This window comes from Pagrus major, chromosome 13 (assembly GCF_040436345.1).
Source record: "Pagrus major chromosome 13, Pma_NU_1.0".
Taxonomy (NCBI): Eukaryota; Metazoa; Chordata; class Actinopteri; order Spariformes; family Sparidae; genus Pagrus; species Pagrus major.
Window position 1 is genome coordinate 7,930,494 of NC_133227.1, and position 17,007 is coordinate 7,947,500.

Sequence of the window (17,007 nt, forward strand, 5' to 3'; positions counted from 1 at the left end):
TAATTCTAACCGAACAAAGCCTGCGAAAAGTTGGCGAGTTGGGGTTGTATGTCTGAGCAACTATGTGCCGCCCTAATCCCCATCTTCTTCTTCCCAACAGGCAGCAGGGAAAATTAATCTGAAACCTACTGTGCTCAAAGGCGTTTGCAGCTGAGACATCTCTCCTTTCTCAGACTGCCAGTGGCACTTTGGAAACACTCACCATCTCAGTGCGCCCATCAGCATGTGCATTTGAATTTGCCATGTTCGGCAAGACAACTCCCAAAGCACACACACACACATTGACACACATAGTGACACACACACGCAAGCCCAAACAGCATCGCAATCCTGGAGCCCCAGTAGTATCCCTTTGCGTTTCTGATAATAAGAGTGTCCTTGGCAGCTTTTTCATTTCCAATCCCAGAGCTCTGCACTGGAAATGCCATGAAATAGACCCCCAAGCCCGACCCCTGGTGTGATATGGAATAACCTGCAGAGAACATCAACTGTTGAATTTGATGTTCAGTGCGGCTTTTTACTGCTGCTCTTTCCGGAAAAAGGCAGGTAAGTGAAAATGTGAATGGTTTGAAAATTGAAATGCTTTGCACATGTATGCATTCAGCTGCTGTGTGCGAAAATACATACAAACACAGACACACAAGTGCACACAAGCACACACACACAGACACAGACACACACAGTGCGTGAATACGAATGCACAAGGCAGCCCAGTGGGCAGCAGGATAATGGAAGAGGACTGTGTAAATCCCATATGTGCTTAATCCAGACACTTACAAGAGAGTGTGATTCATACTCTATTACACTCGACTAATACAGCTGAGAGACGCACAGGGCACAATCATTTCAGCAGGCATGAACCAACAAAATAACACCCATGAATCCTCTTTATGGGGACTTTACTGAAGAGGGTGTGAAAGGTCAGGAATAAACGCTTTGTACTTATTAGCCATTAAAACATTGGTGGCTTTGTGAGTGTGTATATGTTAGTGTGTGTGTGTGTGTGTGTGTGTGTGTGTGTGTGTGTGTGCATCCTCACGCCTGTAAATGTGTGCAAAGATAACAAGGGTTTGCATCTGTTTAATGGAAGGAATTTCTCTGCAGGTCTCTAGTATATAAACTGTTTATTATACATAGCTCTTAGTGTTTTCTGCAGAGCACATTATTCTCAGGCTATTTTCTCTCAGGAAGTGGAGAGTGAGGTAAATGATGTTGTTTAAGCCCTTGATTACAAAACTTTCTTTCTTAGTTTACTAGTTTAGCTATATGTATTAGCTTAGCCTATGCTAAATGCACTAATTTGAACTGTTAGTTTGAGTAAACACATTTTAAAGGAGACATATTATGCTCATTTTCAGGTTCATAACTTAATTTAGGTTACTACTAGAACAGGTTTACATGCTTTAGTGCGCAAAAAACACATCCGTCTCCTCATACTGTCCAGTGCTGCAGCACTGTATCCCCCCCTCTGTCTCTCTGTTCTAGCTCCTGTCTCTTTCAGGCCCTGTCTTCCAAATAACCAGCCTCCTTTGATTGGTCAGCTCACACACACCTGAGCCAGCATTGCTAACAAGAACAACGAAGCTGCGCTAAATCAATTCTTAGTGCCAAACTAGCTGCTAGGCAAAAGTTATCACAAAGTCACAAAATTAAAGGTGGGACTACTGATGAGGCGTTTGAGGAGCAGTGTTTTCTGTGGAAGAGAGGAGCTTCTGAAGCTGCATACTTTCACTGTTTTAACATTATATTTTATTAAATTTAAATAACACACTGGAGGAAAGGAAAAAAACACAAAAAGCATAATAAGTCTCCTGTAACAAGTAAACTGATTTTCTCTATTTTCTAAAACATTGTTGAAATCCTTCCCATTGGGCATGTTTACAGCATTGGACCGGAATCTTCACTCATTAGTTTTACATCATTTCAAGTGGAATCAGTATTGTTTGCCTGCCAGGTTTCATTATTGTGACTATTCTAAAATATTACCTCCGTCTTCAACATTTCTGTGCTACAAAACTGCATTTGTGTTGAAAATGTCTTTTCATTCATGTCTGTAACCCATGACGATACCTTGACCCAATACACCACAAAATAGCTAATTGGGTGCAAAACAAAGTTAACGCCATTGCCAATTTATGTTCATGCTGTACCTCAAAATGTAAAAGCGGGTCTTTGATTATATGTGACCACCATCAATTATACACAAGGCCATGATGCTGTAGCATCCGAGACTCAGGTGATTAGGTTTGTACTTGGCTGAGATTTAATTCACACTGCACTGTATGTGCTGGAGGCAGTGCGAGCTACAGGACCGCAGTGAAGGTCACTTACACAGCGGGGTGAATGGTCGACTTTCAGAGTGTGTGGGCTGTTTCTGACGTTCCACATCAAATATTAAACTTTTGAGTATGCATCTTTTGATAAAATAGAAAAGTAAAGGAATTACACAGCAGCTTCCCTTTCCTGGGACGCAGTGAACCTTTCCCAGGGTTTGTACTGATCATGCTTGTACAAGAGATCAATACAAATCAATGACAGCAATCACCGGAGCTACTGCAGCGACCACAGTAGCACGCACCTTCGACTGAAACACAACCAGTTACACTTGTGTTTATTCATTTTTTTACTTTCCAACTATCAAATATACTCTATAAACAATTTTGACACTGAAGTAATATGGACTGCACACACACAAATAAAAAAGCAGATTATTAAAGCCCTCAAATTGTTTCTGGCAGGTGATGCTCAGGCATAAACAAGTTAGAAAAACCGAACAGCCATCGACATCAAGTGTTTTCCTTAGCAGAGTGGCTTGTGTGTGTCTAAGTGTGTGTGAGTGTGTGTGTGTATAAGGTCGAGGGATATAGTAAAAAACTGCAATAATAGCCACATACTCTCTATTCCAGGAGGAAAGCTTTTAAAGTGTGTATCTTTCTCCAGGTGAAAAGAGGACAGCAACAAGAAAACGCAGACACATGAAAGGTGGGACAGATGCTATGTCACATCACAGACAGCAGCTTATTCAAGTGACAAACACACGGGGATACACGGGGGATTTTCAGGTTACTCTCCAACCTTAAGAAAAAAAACCCTATTTTTGTGCATTTCTCAGGTGCCACAAACCTAACATGGGGGATATGTTGTAACATCTGCTGTGTGGCTGCTGCTGCTGCTGTCTGTCTGTCTGTCAGTCTGCAACTCACCTTTCTTGTCCCCGAAGAAGAGGGTCTGCTGTGCTGGGTTTGACCACTGGAGGGAGGTGTTGTCATTATACTCCACACGGCAGGTCAGGTTCGCAGTCCCACCCTCTGTCACCGTCATATTCTGAACCAGAGGGTACTGACCACTGGCGCCTGCGACATGACAGATAAGAAGAAACGTGTGAGAGAAGATGAGGATGCGTCAGGAGGAAGAGAGAACGATGCCGAGGTAGATGGAGTGAGACAGATGGTACGTTTTTGATTGCTTGATTTGTGAGGTTGCTTGGTTAATTAAAATCGCTTAATACATTTAAATTCAGTACGAGGATGATCAAGATTCAAACTATAAAGCTAGACTATAAAGTAATGTGATGAAGATGTGTCTAAAATAAAGACTTTTTCAGTCACTGGAAGAGCTAATCAGCTCCTCAGCACTCCACACTGCAGGACAAAGAAGGGGAATCTGGTTTATGTCGTTGAAAAAACACTTAACACCCTAATTAAAAAACAAATGTTCAGGCATGATGGCCAGTCACTACTGTGTGCTAAATTGGACCCTAACATAGAACACACAGGGGGCATTTAGCCTGCGGTACCAACCCTGAAACCTCGACTACACAGGGAAGACCAATTAAAAAACGCTCTCCATGGACCTGTGAGCATGTGTGGATGTGTGTGTGTGTGTGTGTGTGTAATTCAATGAGAGAAACAGGAAGATAAACAAGAGTTATATAATTCTTTGTGGCCGAGCAGAGCTGGCTTTCAGCACCATGGACAGGTCGCCTTTGCAACTGCTTCGTCAATAGCTGCCAGTTTTCAGAACTCCGGACAGCTCTCGCTGCTCTGTGTGTGTTTGTGTGCTTTGGTGCATGTGTGTGTGTGTGTGCGCGCGCGGGTGCTTTTGTGTGTACATGGGTGCGAGGGAGGCTTTAAGCAAGTAAATAATAATAACCATAAATCTATCCCTGTCCCTATCCCCAGAGGACAGGTTTTAAAGACTGTGTGAATAAAGGCTTAAGTAAGAAAGATTATTCATCTCCAGCTAACTCTCCCGTCTTAGACCGCCATCCCCCCAGGAAAGGATCATAAAACTGAAAAAAAGGGAGAAAACATATATAAGGAAAGAAAGAAATAGGAAATATTTAGCTTTTAAATCCAATTTCTGTGCGATTCAGTTTGATACATTTCCATTCAAATGCTTCAAATGTCACATTCAGCGTTTCGACATTCATCGGTTTTCCTTGAGTTAATGACTGCACGAGCAAGATAAACAAACCCTCGCACAGCGCTCATCTGCAGGGTTAGCAGGTGAGGCAGAGCCCATCACCGACGGACCTGTGGTAGAGGACGTGCCGAGGAGGAGAGAGGATGAGGTGAGGGAGGGGAGGAGAGGAGAGGCAGAGAGGGGTAAGTCAAGGAGCACGGGTCATTTCCAGTGTTGATTAAGGCCTCCCGAGGTTAATCATGCGTGTGAGAGATAGAGAGGGGAAGAGGAGGGAAACGGAGGAAAAATGGATCAGAGCTATGGGAGGCTAGGAATATGTTTTATTCATGAAAGTTTTGCATGAGGCATGATCTGCCAACGATTTACCGTTCTCCCGCGCCTGCCCCTCGCTCTCTTTATTACTTCCCCTCTTTAAATCACTTACTTTTCCCCATTTTTCTCACTCACGCAGTTGGGCGACATGCAGCCCGGTGTGATGCTTTTTATTTCCTTTGTGCTGGCCACAAAGGGAAGTTAACCAGCACGGCGAATGGTAGCACTGACGATTCTTGAGTGAGGTGCACAATATGACAATATGAGTGTATAATTGTAGTTCATTACGGCGGTGGATACGTCAGTGAAGATGGGAGACACTCCGGGGATGTGTTTGCTTGTTGTATTGTTAACTCTGTACTCATGCCTCAAAATATAATCTGCATGCTTGTTCTTTAAATGATCTGCTTTTGACAAACGAGAATTTGTTATGGCAAACATGCAAAAGTGCCAAACATGCCCTCTTGGTAATATGGGTACTTTCTAAAAATGTTTTATCCATCCAGACTATGAAACAGAAACACATCATGATACAATAGCATTTGAAATGCACTGCAAGAATTCAGAGATGGGTCCTAATTATCGAATAGTTATTAGATTCTAAAAATTCAAATAGTTCATGCGACTATGGCTTTGTCTTAAAAAATATATTTTCCATTGTTTTTCCCTTGTTTTTACCGGTGCCTATTGCTTTATTACAGGCCTTGGTGATATCGCTTTAATACGACCAGGCTCCAGTAAAACGTGTGAAGCATGGTCTTTTCCGCCCAGGGTCAGTGTAGCATTTGCATTTAACAGTTTATTAGACTCTGTTGCGGATTGCAGTTAATTTAAGAAGTTTTTCTTTCTTTTCTTTTCTATTTCCCAATCTCACATTGATTTAGCCTCTGGGGGCAACGGGCAATGTTTTGGACCATCCGGTGTAACAAGTGAATATCCAGATAATGGATATTCGGGCCAAGACTTCCTCTTTTGGGTGTTGGTCATTGTCTGCAGTCTGATTAGCAACTTGACACGCGAGAATGGAAACAAACCAACATTTAGGCTAATACTATAAACCAATATCTGCATATGAACGTGGATAGATCTAAAGGGGCAAATTTAAAGTAAAAGGGTAAGAAATTGTGTTGCCCTTTAAGGTCTGTCGTTTATTCAGTCATGATAATGAATGAAAACCAGAAACACTTCAGATACCAAAATCTTGTCCATTGCCGACAGATTCTGCATTCATATAGAGATTATTTCTGCACAGTTAAAGATGTTAAACAGGAAGAATTAGAGAGAATCTATGATGTAACAGTAACGATTTTCAACACTCTCAGCTGTCACACATGAGACCCTGCATCCATTTTTTTTTTAATATGTTCACTGATCAGGACAGAGGCAAAACATTAGAAATATCCAAGTCTCTCTTTGCCTTTCCCTACCTTTACTCCTCTCCTCCTCTCCAGTGGCACTACACAGAGTTACAATAGTCCGGGGATCCCTCTGTCTAAGCCCTGCGTCAGTGTCACACAGTCCAGTGGGACTGAAAGGGCCAAAGGGGCCACAATGATGGTTATATTAGAACAGTGCAGTGCTCCGTGCACCTAATTGGCCGGTGGAGTAGGTTCTCCCATCCTCCCCTCTGGCCACCCAGACCTGATTTTAATGTATCTCCTGAGGGAAGGAGGCAGCTGTTCTCTCCTGATTTCCATGTCTAAATTTAGGTCCTTCTCTCACTTCAACTCCACCGCTCTCTCCTACTTTCAGTTTCTTGCTCTGTCTTTTCCAGTTCACATCCATTCCACTCAATTCCCTGCTCTCTGTTCCTCTGTCTCTCTCTCTTTCTGTCGCTTTCCCTCCTCTAGTTGATCCCTGAAGGGTGGCATTTCCACTTTCTTAGTCTCTCATTTTCATATTCTCTCTGACTCTCGGTCTTTCAAATTTATCTTGATCCTACCTTCTTTCTTGTGCTCAATTGTGCTCTATCTCTCTCGGAGAGTGGGGTCACTCTAATTGCCCTCCACTTTGACTGACATGCCGAGGCTAAGCCAGGTCAACAACGTCCTCATCTGCATGCCATTATGTGGTAATGGCATAATGAAATTAGCTTTGCATTCTTTAGCTTGAATTAGATTCTGTATATGTCACCATATAGAGCAATGCAAGAATCATCTGGGATGGTGACTGTTTACAGCTGCCTCTAAACAAACAACAAATCATTAGTTCATCTGGAGACGCTAACCTTGAGCTCGTCCCCACACAGCTGTCTCTCTAGATGAGCTGAATCTTAAGTTTAAATGGGACCACTCAACACTCCACCAGTGTATTCACTGGCTAATAATCAAGTCATGCCGCAGAGCTTCCCCACAATCATCTGGACTTCTGCCTCCCGCCACATAAAGTACTGCAGCCAGTTTTTCTCAAAAGATCAAACTATTACTTATTCCAAAAGCAGTCAGTAGAGATATTCACAGGACACGAAGCCGCATTCAGACACACATCACCTGTTGCCAAAGCAAACTACCGGACAAATAATACTGATAAGAGTATCCTGGATGCTTCCTGTCTGCTCTCCGACATGACCTTTCAAGCAAGAGCAGCTGAGTCTCCTAACCTTTCTTATTTAGGCATTCAAGGAGCAGAGAAAAAGAGAGAGATGCAGGCAGACAGACGGACAGCCTGGAGCTACTGACCTTTATACCAGGACTGGAGCTCAACTGAACTGTAGAGATATGATGTATGGCTGGGAATACAGGATTACAAAATGGATAGAGGCAGCCCCGCAGTTTTTGATTAGCTGAGACACCTTTTAAGCCGGTCGAAGGTAGCTTATAAATGCATGCTTGGGATTTCATCACTGTACATTTAAATTCACAGGATAAGTTCGGAGTCATGTCTTCACAGCGCTATCATTTCTGTTCGGTATGAAACCATCAAAGCGATTTCTGAGTCTCCATGATGTCGCCACGAGCAAGAAACAGAGTGAACTGTAGGTAATCACAAAATTGCAACAAAAGAACTGTGTTGTTGACCCAAAAAGGTGGTACAGTATGCAAACGGTGACAGATATGAGCCATGAGCAGTTTGGTTATAATCTTATTGCTTGCACCTGTTTCCCCTTCCAGATAAGTTTTACTAACCTCAAGGTTTGTTTTAACACAACATAATTATCCTTCAATTACTCAAGTTTGGTGAAATTTACACTTGAAATTAAACTGCACTGCCTTATAGAGCAATATCTTCTTTTTATTTATTTTTAAACTCAAGGTAAAAAAACAAACAAAAAAACATCATGAACAACATGAAGACATTTCTCACATGTGCTGGCTTGGCTTGACTGACATCATGGCAGGGATTTAAATCTCCACTATAACCGTGCTACCGGCTGAAGCTGTGTCTTTACCTGATGACACGGTTGTCCTAACTTGATGAAAATAAAAATGTTTGAAATGTTCTTGCTTGAAAAATGGAGACAGGGTGACACAATGGGTCTGGAAGAGGAAGAGGAAATTACCATTTGTCTCAAAATGATGACCATCTGATGTCAGCGCAAAACTACTTGAAGGCAGTCTGGTGCAGCCCAGTCGCCACGATAAAATATTAGTAGTTAATGTTTCTGCAAACCACAGGTACGTGGTCATAGGCCACGTACCGTATTGACATGTCTGAAAAAACGTGTCATATCACGTTTATATTACATGTTTATTACCTGACTTTCATGTCGTGGGGTGGAGTGGATGGTGGTGGAGTTACAGGCGACGAGGCTGCTGAACAACTTATCATGGTTCGAGTTTGTGTTTCAGCATTCAGAAGTGAGAAACCACTGGATATTTTGACCAGAGCATAACATCAGCATTGTGACAAGAGATAAATTGAAAATAGAAGCTTAAACAAACTTAAAGTTCCAACATAAACAACATAGAGGTTTAACTTATCTGTGGTTTCTCAGAAATGTACTTATTGTGTTAAATGGTGCATATGACATCATCTCATATCGATTGCAGGCCTCTGTGTCAAATCGAATCAAAATCGTATCGTGGCAGACTTTTTGATTTCGACAAATATTGTATCGTTGTCCAAAGAATTAATATAATATCATAGCATGATGAAACTTGCGATTTACACCCCTACTTGGCACGTTTATACTGGTAATGGAAAAGAAAATCAACTAGTATTAGTAGTAGTAGTAGTATCATAAAAGTTGTGGGAAAAATGTGAACTTCAAACCACACCAACCACAAGGTACCATTTCAAAGTGTTCTCACTCACTGGCACAGACACAAAATACATCCAACTCAGAAAATCATAAATGAGATCCAAAAGAATACACAGGACATGACAGTTTTGCCGTGAGCAGCTAGCATCTATAAGGTTACACAGGTGGCTACACAGCTGGATACACAAGCCACTCAGACTGAGTGATTCTCAGGCAGCAGGGTGGCCTGGTGATTGGAGAGACCAGCACAAGGTCAAGAGTTTGATCATCCCAAGAGCTGGTGTGAATTCATCAGCCAGCCATTTATCCTGTCACAGGGTCCTTGAGCAAGAATACGTATCCCTCAAACCTCTTCACTGGTTTAGAGCATCAGCAAAATGCTTAAAGCACAAATGCACTGTAACTTCCAGGCAATTCTTTTTTTTATTATCTCTGGGAGAGAACCAATTTTAGTTGATATTATGGAACACAAAATGTTGTTAGCAACTTCCTGGAACATATCAGACAAGTGCCTCATCAGTGCCTGCCCTCACGCTCTGGGACTCTTCCTCCCACTGCGGCAGTTTTCACACAAACGCCTTCCTGTTTCTTCGGAACATGTCATATATTCGTCTTTTGCAAGTTAGAATAATTTGTACTGACAGAATGAAAAATGAAATTAAAAAGCGTTTAGAGCCATATCGGTTGGAATGGGGACACAACCACATTTACATTGCCAAGTTGAAATAATCTCAATTTGTCTTCCGTATAATTAATGAAGCATATCAGTTTGTAATACGGGTCCCACTGTCTCCAACGTTTTTTTTTATTTTCGTCCCTAAAAATATTGATTGTCTACCTTTGTAAAAATCTTTTTCTGTTTTTTTTTATGATGCAACAAATTGATAACTAACAATCCAGGCACACAAATGATCTATAAAGGTATGTGTAATATATTCCATTCATAGACACCAGACTGGCTGAACTGGTAATAATGCATAATGAAAATTTGAAAGTTTAGTGACCTTTAATAAACTGAGCTGTATGAGTTAGAAATATTTGTATAAATCACATTATTATTATGCTAATAGCATCTCCTATTTTTCTACTTTGCTCTGTTTGTGTTTCTGAGTGAACTGTATGTTAATTTCCGTGTGTGTGTGTGTGTGTGTCCAATCTAAACTTTCCCTTTTGACAGTGATAAGACTCCTGCTGTGAGCAAATTGAATGCAACCCCTGCAGAGGGTGGAGCTACCTTTGTATTCAGCGCTGGCGTACAACCACCTCAGGATGGACATTTCTGATCTGGAGATATGAAATTAATTATCCGGCACCAGAGAGGCTGGCTATGGCGGTGCTGTTGTCATTTACATACAGTAATTAGACCAGGCAGCTGTTGGTGCCGCCATCACAAACTTGACATGTGACTCAACCCCTGGAGTCGGATCAGCAAAATATCACCTACTTCTGCACAGTGCTATTAGGTGTTGTTCAAGCATGGCAATAAGTGACAGAAAGAGGACAGTTTGGTAGGAGTTACGAGCAGTCAGAAGGAGAGGGACGCAGGTTTTGGTAGATTTTGAGATCAACAGACTTTTACATCCAGGGAGAATTTCCTCCTATAGCACCTTCTTGTGTGTATAAAGCACAACAAGGTCAGCAGCTTCTCTTTCTTTTATAACCGGTGAAAAACTGCTACTGCTGAACTTTAAGTAGAAGCAAATTCTATATCTCATCATTTATAAAAGCCCACACACTCATTTCAAATTGCAGACCAGGCGCCAATATCATTTGCCCAGTGTTCCTGCCCTTGATTCAGCCACATCAATTTAAAGGGCAAAGATATAAACCTCTGCCCATTCTCTGTGTGTAAGCTGCCTGAGTTCAGGCTCCCTCGGTCCAGAATGGCCAGAGATCTCGGTATCCTTTCTGAGCCAAGGGCAGACATCTCATGGTTTTATGACTGAGGTAAACCTGGCCTTCATAAATACTTTGTACACTGTTTTCTTCCAGCTGGAAAAAGCTGGAAGAAAGAAGCAAAGGCGAGTTAGGTAAGGACAGAAGTGCATTCTTTGATAGATACGCGAAAGCGGAGAAGGAGGGGAGGGAGTAAACAACTGAGGCGACTGCAAAGACAAACTAACGATATCTTAAAGGTGCGCTATGTAGTTTTAGGGGAAGACATTTTAATCAGAAGAGGAAGATCATCAATGAATGTTTTTTATGCCTCAACAAACTAAACAAAATATCTTTGTTTTCATGACTGAATAAACTGAATAAACAAACTCAACTTAAAGGACAACGAAATATCATACTGTTTCACGTTGTTTATATGTGGCGGACCCTGCCACCTTTCTAGCTTCAAACAGAGTTCTGGGACCTTATTTTTCTCTGAGAACAGCTTGTTTAGTCAGTTATGGAAAAAGGAAATATTTCTGAGTTTGTATTATCACCTCATTAATATTGTAAATATTAAACGTTTGAATTTCTTCCCCAAAACTACATGGTGCCCCTTCAAATGCTTCCTTCTAGCCAAAGAGGTTTCCCGATTGGTTGCTTTACCTGAGATGTTCAGCAGACACATAGAAAACAGGTGTTTAAATTATGCTGCCCTGATTTATGTAAGCAGATATAAAACGTTTTCTCTGTGTGCTTGTGTTTTACTCTTTGTACATAATCACTTCTGTGTATGCTGCATGTACGCAGCTGAGAGTGAGCGGTGCAATATACACTAAATGTTATTTTCAGTCCATTTTAAGATTCATCTGCGCTACAAGGACACAGAAGGAAAAGCTTTGGCTAAGTGCAATATGTATAGCCTCAAACAATCCCACTCTCAATATAAGGCCAAGCAATGGCAAAGTAATATTAGCAGTCATTCACATGCCTGCTGGCTTACTAGGCTGTGTAAATTAAATGTCATAAAAGCATAAGGTCAGGGAAGTCAGCGTTATTGTCCGCTATTGAGATTCTCAAATTTTCTCAAACTGATGTGAAGGAGCAATGTGCTTGACATCTTCTTCTTGTTATCACAGGACTGCAATTCATTTCCTATGCTTTCATACGGGGGCGAGAGCAGGATGATCGCAGACTGGGGTGGCATTCAGGAGGGAAATCAGACTAATCACTGCTGCCACCAAACTCCCCAATTCCCCAAATCAACATGCCACAGTGTGATTTTCTAATGTGTGGTGATGTGTTGACAGATACTGTTCATTTAAGAGTGATCAGGGGAAATGCTTCTCACCCCAGGGGAGATCTGCGAGATGCAGTGAGCAAAAAGTGCTGATTTTAAAAGCAGCTCTTATCATTTGGCTCATGTGTCAGACTTAACTCTGCTGCAAAGCTCTTTTTACTACAGCTTCCAGCCAGGGCCTACAGTGGCAGGGCTGACACTGAAGATCTCGGCTCAAAGCTAAAGCTGAGACTTGGCTAAGCCAGCATGAGTACATTTGAGTGCATAATTTGAGGAAAACTCTTTAAATATTACACGATGTCCATGAATAAGCATCCATAAATCCTCCTTATGACTCCAGAACTTGCCTGACAATCATCGCCACTGGTGCCAGAATGGGGGGGGGGGGGGGGGGGTTGCAACAAAACTTTTTGTCCCCTTGCATTCAGGATTGCTCTGTTTTCTTCTGTGATCTTATTTTACCTGCTGTGGCAAAACATTCCCAGCCAATAGACACATTGGAAGTCTTCCATATTCACACCGTCTGTGAACTCTTTCCTGCACCTGCAGGCTATTATAATGATAATAATAACAGCCCAAACTTGGTTTGAACACTTTTTTGTCCCCCCCAGTGTTTAACCCAAGTTAACACCATGTTGAGATGATTAATTAGGCATACTGTTAATAACAAGAATTTGCAAAAGAGTACATAAATATAAGCAAAAATAGTGCTCAAGCTCAACTCACTGTCAATCCAAGACAAAATTATACTTCTAACCCTTATGTTGAAAGCTTGATATTAAGGCCCTTATAAGTCCTAATGAGATGCGTATTAACATTAGACTATATTAGTGTTAAAGGAGACATATTACGCTCATTTTCAGGTTCATGATTTTATTTTGGGTTACTACTAGAATAGGTTTCCATGTTGTAATGCTCAAAAAACACATTGGATTTCTCATACTGTCCAGTGGAGCAGCACTGTATTCCCCCTCTATCTGAAGCGCTCTTGTTTAGCTCCTGTCTCTTTAAGGCCCCGCCTCCTGAACACCCAGTCTCCTCTGACTGGTTGGCTCACACATGCCTGAGCCAGCACCGCAAACAGAGCAGCCACGCAAAATCAATTCTTATGTGCCACAAGGCAAAAATTAGGCAAATGTGTGACATGGTGACATAGTGTGATGTCACAAAGTAACTTAAGTAAAAGGTGGGACTACTGACGAAGTGTTTCAGGAGCAGTGTTTTCTGTGGGAGAGAGGAGCTTCTGTTGGTGCGGACTTTGAACTTTTTTACTTTAACATGCACAAAACCAATATAAAACGCTGGAGGAGAGGATAAAAAACGAAAACTCATAATAGGTCTCCCTTAATAATAGCATAGTAAACTAGTTTATTGTTAGATTAAGACATCCTGAGCACTATTACTTTTATTAATACTATCACATTTACATTTATTGTTTAACTAACTTAGCTATTATATCATTGTTATACCTTTACTTATTGTTTTTGTTGCTTTATTAAGATGAATACATGTGTTTTCTCGTTTATGTCTTAAACGAGAAAAATGTTAAGCACTTCCCCTAATTTGAAGCATTACCTCTATTATACAACCTTCAGTTAGTATCACCTGTATCACACACTGTGCAACACAACACTCACTCTGAGTAACGCTGACTGTGAACAACATGTGTAGATTTAAATTAAGAGCAGTTATAAAGGCGCAGGTCAAAGGTTCCTGGAAACTGTGTCTTGTGCGCGTACACTCACACAGGCTTTACAGGTGCGACATATCTGTGTTGTGTTTAATGAGGTCCTTTTTCAATCTCGTTTACACTCCTGACAGTGACGCCGTTATGTTGCCACATCTTCCTAAAATAACCCTGATTTAATCTTCCACCAGTCAAAAAAAAAGAAAAAAAAAAGGAAATGTGGAGACAGGGAAATTCATCTCTCCGGTGCTGTATACAGTAATTGGCTGCACTGTATACACACATTTACAAATGAATATATGCGAAATGAACCCTCAACCAGTCACTCAGTCCTTTAGTCACATCTCTCTCTCTCTCTCTCTCTCTCTCACACGCTAGTGAACCGTGCTTTGAGGTGTGCTGAGCCTTTATCTGCCCACTGATCAGCATGAATCTTATCTGGCTTGTTATGTTTTCCTACCAATAGCCTCATTATAACGGCCAGAGGAGCAGGAAGGAGACATGTGCTTGACTCTGATCTACACACCCTCTGTTCCCCCTATTAAGAGTGCAATGGATTTTCTATACTGTCACAGTAGGATAGAAGAGGATGATAGGCAGGTGGGGGTGGCCTTTAAAGAGAGGAGGGGGTCTACACTGAACAAGACGGCGATATTACGGTCAAACACATGCGGCTGGTCGTCGGCCCCGGACATAGGCGGTTTAAATGAATTACGCGTTCAGACGCAGCAGGAAAAAGAGGAAACTGTGAATAGTGAAGTGTAGAAGGGAAGGGGAAGTGATGCTGTTTATACCACTGCTATTGCTGAGAATGATGAGAGGATGGAGAAAACTCTATCACTCTTCAACACCTAAATGATCTCTTGATATACAGTATGGTTGGTTTACTGTTGTATGTTTATACAAAAGTAGTTTTATAACAGACGACCGATGCAGTTACGAAACAGAAGGACTGCTATACCCACAATGATTCAGAAACTCCCTAGTAAATGTCTGTGATTTAAAAAAAGAGTTTTAAGAAAGATTCACCACATGGAAAAGTGGTGGAGAGTGCTCATAATGACAAACAATGGAAGGAAGGGTGGTGGCCGTCCTCCCATGGGAACACTTTCGACTCCACTGGATGAGTATGTGCAGAAAGAGTATAGATTTTCCGAAGACAGAAAAGTAATTGGAAAGAGCATTTACACAACGATTTTCATCTGTTGACAAGATGAGATTCTTTTTCCCACCTTGATTCGCCGCTTGATTGTGACCAAGGTGTTTACTGTACATGAGGTGTTTTTTTTAAAAGTGATTATTCTTATTATTTGCGAATTATTAAGTCTGCATGCAATCATATTTTCATTTGGGCTCATATATTTTCATGTCGTTGTACCTTTATGGTCTAGTTTGTGCCCTCTGGACTTTCCGCATTCTGTCCACCAATGAAAATTTAATGAAAATCACTTTTCATAATCAGAGCACAGTGGGAAGAGTGACACATTGTGCAGAAAGTCCAAAGAACTTGGGATCCTAGCACCACTTTGCATCATAGTGTTTGCTTTTATTAAGTAAAGTGGCCCTCCAAAGGAAAGTGTTTGGTCACCGCTGGCTTAAGGGAAATGCTTTACAACACATACTGAATTAATGACTTTATCACTTATACCAACAACTAAAAAGGTTGCATTTCACCAATTATCTGTGAATACAATTTGATTTGTACATATGCCAAGTAAGGTATGCCTCTCTGAGCTAATGCCTACGCTTTCTTTTGACTTATGATTACATCTCTGCTCAGGATGCGACCTGTGCTTCTGTAATCATTAGCCAGAGATGGTAATAGAACAGAATGAGATTACGGTGGTGGTTGACTAAATCTGTACTTTTTAGAGGCATATTTACTGAAGCACACAGCTGAATGAAATCAAGTTATCTCCTCTCAAATAAACACTCTTCTGCTTCTCCTCTCTGACTCCCTCTGATCTATAATCCGCTCTCACTGCCATCCTGCAGACACAGCGAATGATGGAGAAGATTTTGATCACTGTAATTTACTGCCACCTTTACAGAGTCAGGCAATGGTGTGAGGCAATATCACAGAATTAAATACTTGATTGTTAATCTGATGACCTCGGACTGTCCTCTTCAGTGTTTATAAGCTCGAGTAAGTTACCGGCAGATGTAAACACTGAGACATCATTTATGTTGTGGTGCTGACAGCATTGTAAAAGCAGAAACACATTCTGATCTCAAGCGAACCATTTTGTCAGAGTCGTGTTTTCCACTGTTTTTGTAAATAATACATGGTCTCATGCAGTGTGTTTACTTAAATTCAGTAAAAATCCCATTAACACAAAACAAGGCAGAAATGAAATTTGGAATTGCTGAATGACAAAAAACCTGCTCCTTCGCAATTTAAAAACTACCTTAGATGAAAAGATTAGGATTTGATTGTTTGGGAACGAAGTAACAAAAACAAGAGAATAAAAGAAAACAACCTGTAGCTTCAGTCCATTATTTTTTAGAATAAAAAAATTCAGCTTCACTGTTATGAGTTTTGTCAGGCTGAGTTAGAGGCACAGCAGGGAAACGCAGCCGCGACTCACCTCGAACTTTGCCTTTTGAAGCCATCACTGGAGTCCCCGAGTAGAGGAGAGGGGTTGAACGGACAGCGAGAGAGGCAGAAAAACAGAGAGGAAACAAAAGAACAAAGACAGAGCATTTGATTAGATAACTGCAGGAGGAACCGTGTGCCTGTATCTGTCGCGTATATATATGCAGAAACAGCATTGTCTTTGTCTTGAATGTCAATCACGAGTGCCGAAATCTTTCAACCCTGAAAGAGAATGTCCTGATTTAGCTCATCAGCAAATTGAGACCTTACAGTTTGGCACCTTTTAATTAGTCGCGTCACATCATCTGGATCAGGCGTGGAAGCTCGTCGCTTTTTAATGAGCTTGCAAGACCCGTAAGGATATGGGCATACTGTAGATATCATGCTGTTGATTAGTGAGAGTTGTGCTTCATTTGATTTCTAGTGGAGATTACAGGCTTTATAACAATTTTACAGTTGATTGTCTTCTTTAATGTGGACATTCAGGAAGCAATGATTTGTGTGTGTGTCAGTCGGGACAGACTGTATGCATGCACACACCGGTGCACCATATTAGGTTGTGACTGACAGCACTGTAATCAGAGAGGAGAAGCACAAACAGGACTGTCGTC

At 41.3% G+C, this 17,007-nt stretch overlaps 1 protein-coding gene across 2 annotated transcripts in view; it reads right to left on the reverse strand.

Annotated features, from left to right (window-relative positions):
- cadm2a (cell adhesion molecule 2a) overlaps positions 1–17,007 on the reverse strand; it is a 242,838-nt gene that overhangs the window by 58,986 nt on the left and 166,845 nt on the right. The window contains exons 2-3 of one of the 2 annotated variants that reach the window (XM_073479017.1): positions 16,389–16,415; positions 3,204–3,353 (exon numbers count right to left, since the gene is read on the reverse strand). In XM_073479017.1, the coding sequence (XP_073335118.1) occupies positions 3,204–3,353; positions 16,389–16,415 (177 nt within the window). The remainder of the gene's footprint in view (positions 1–3,203; positions 3,354–16,388; positions 16,416–17,007) is intronic. The other variant, XM_073479019.1, reaches the window with a different exon arrangement.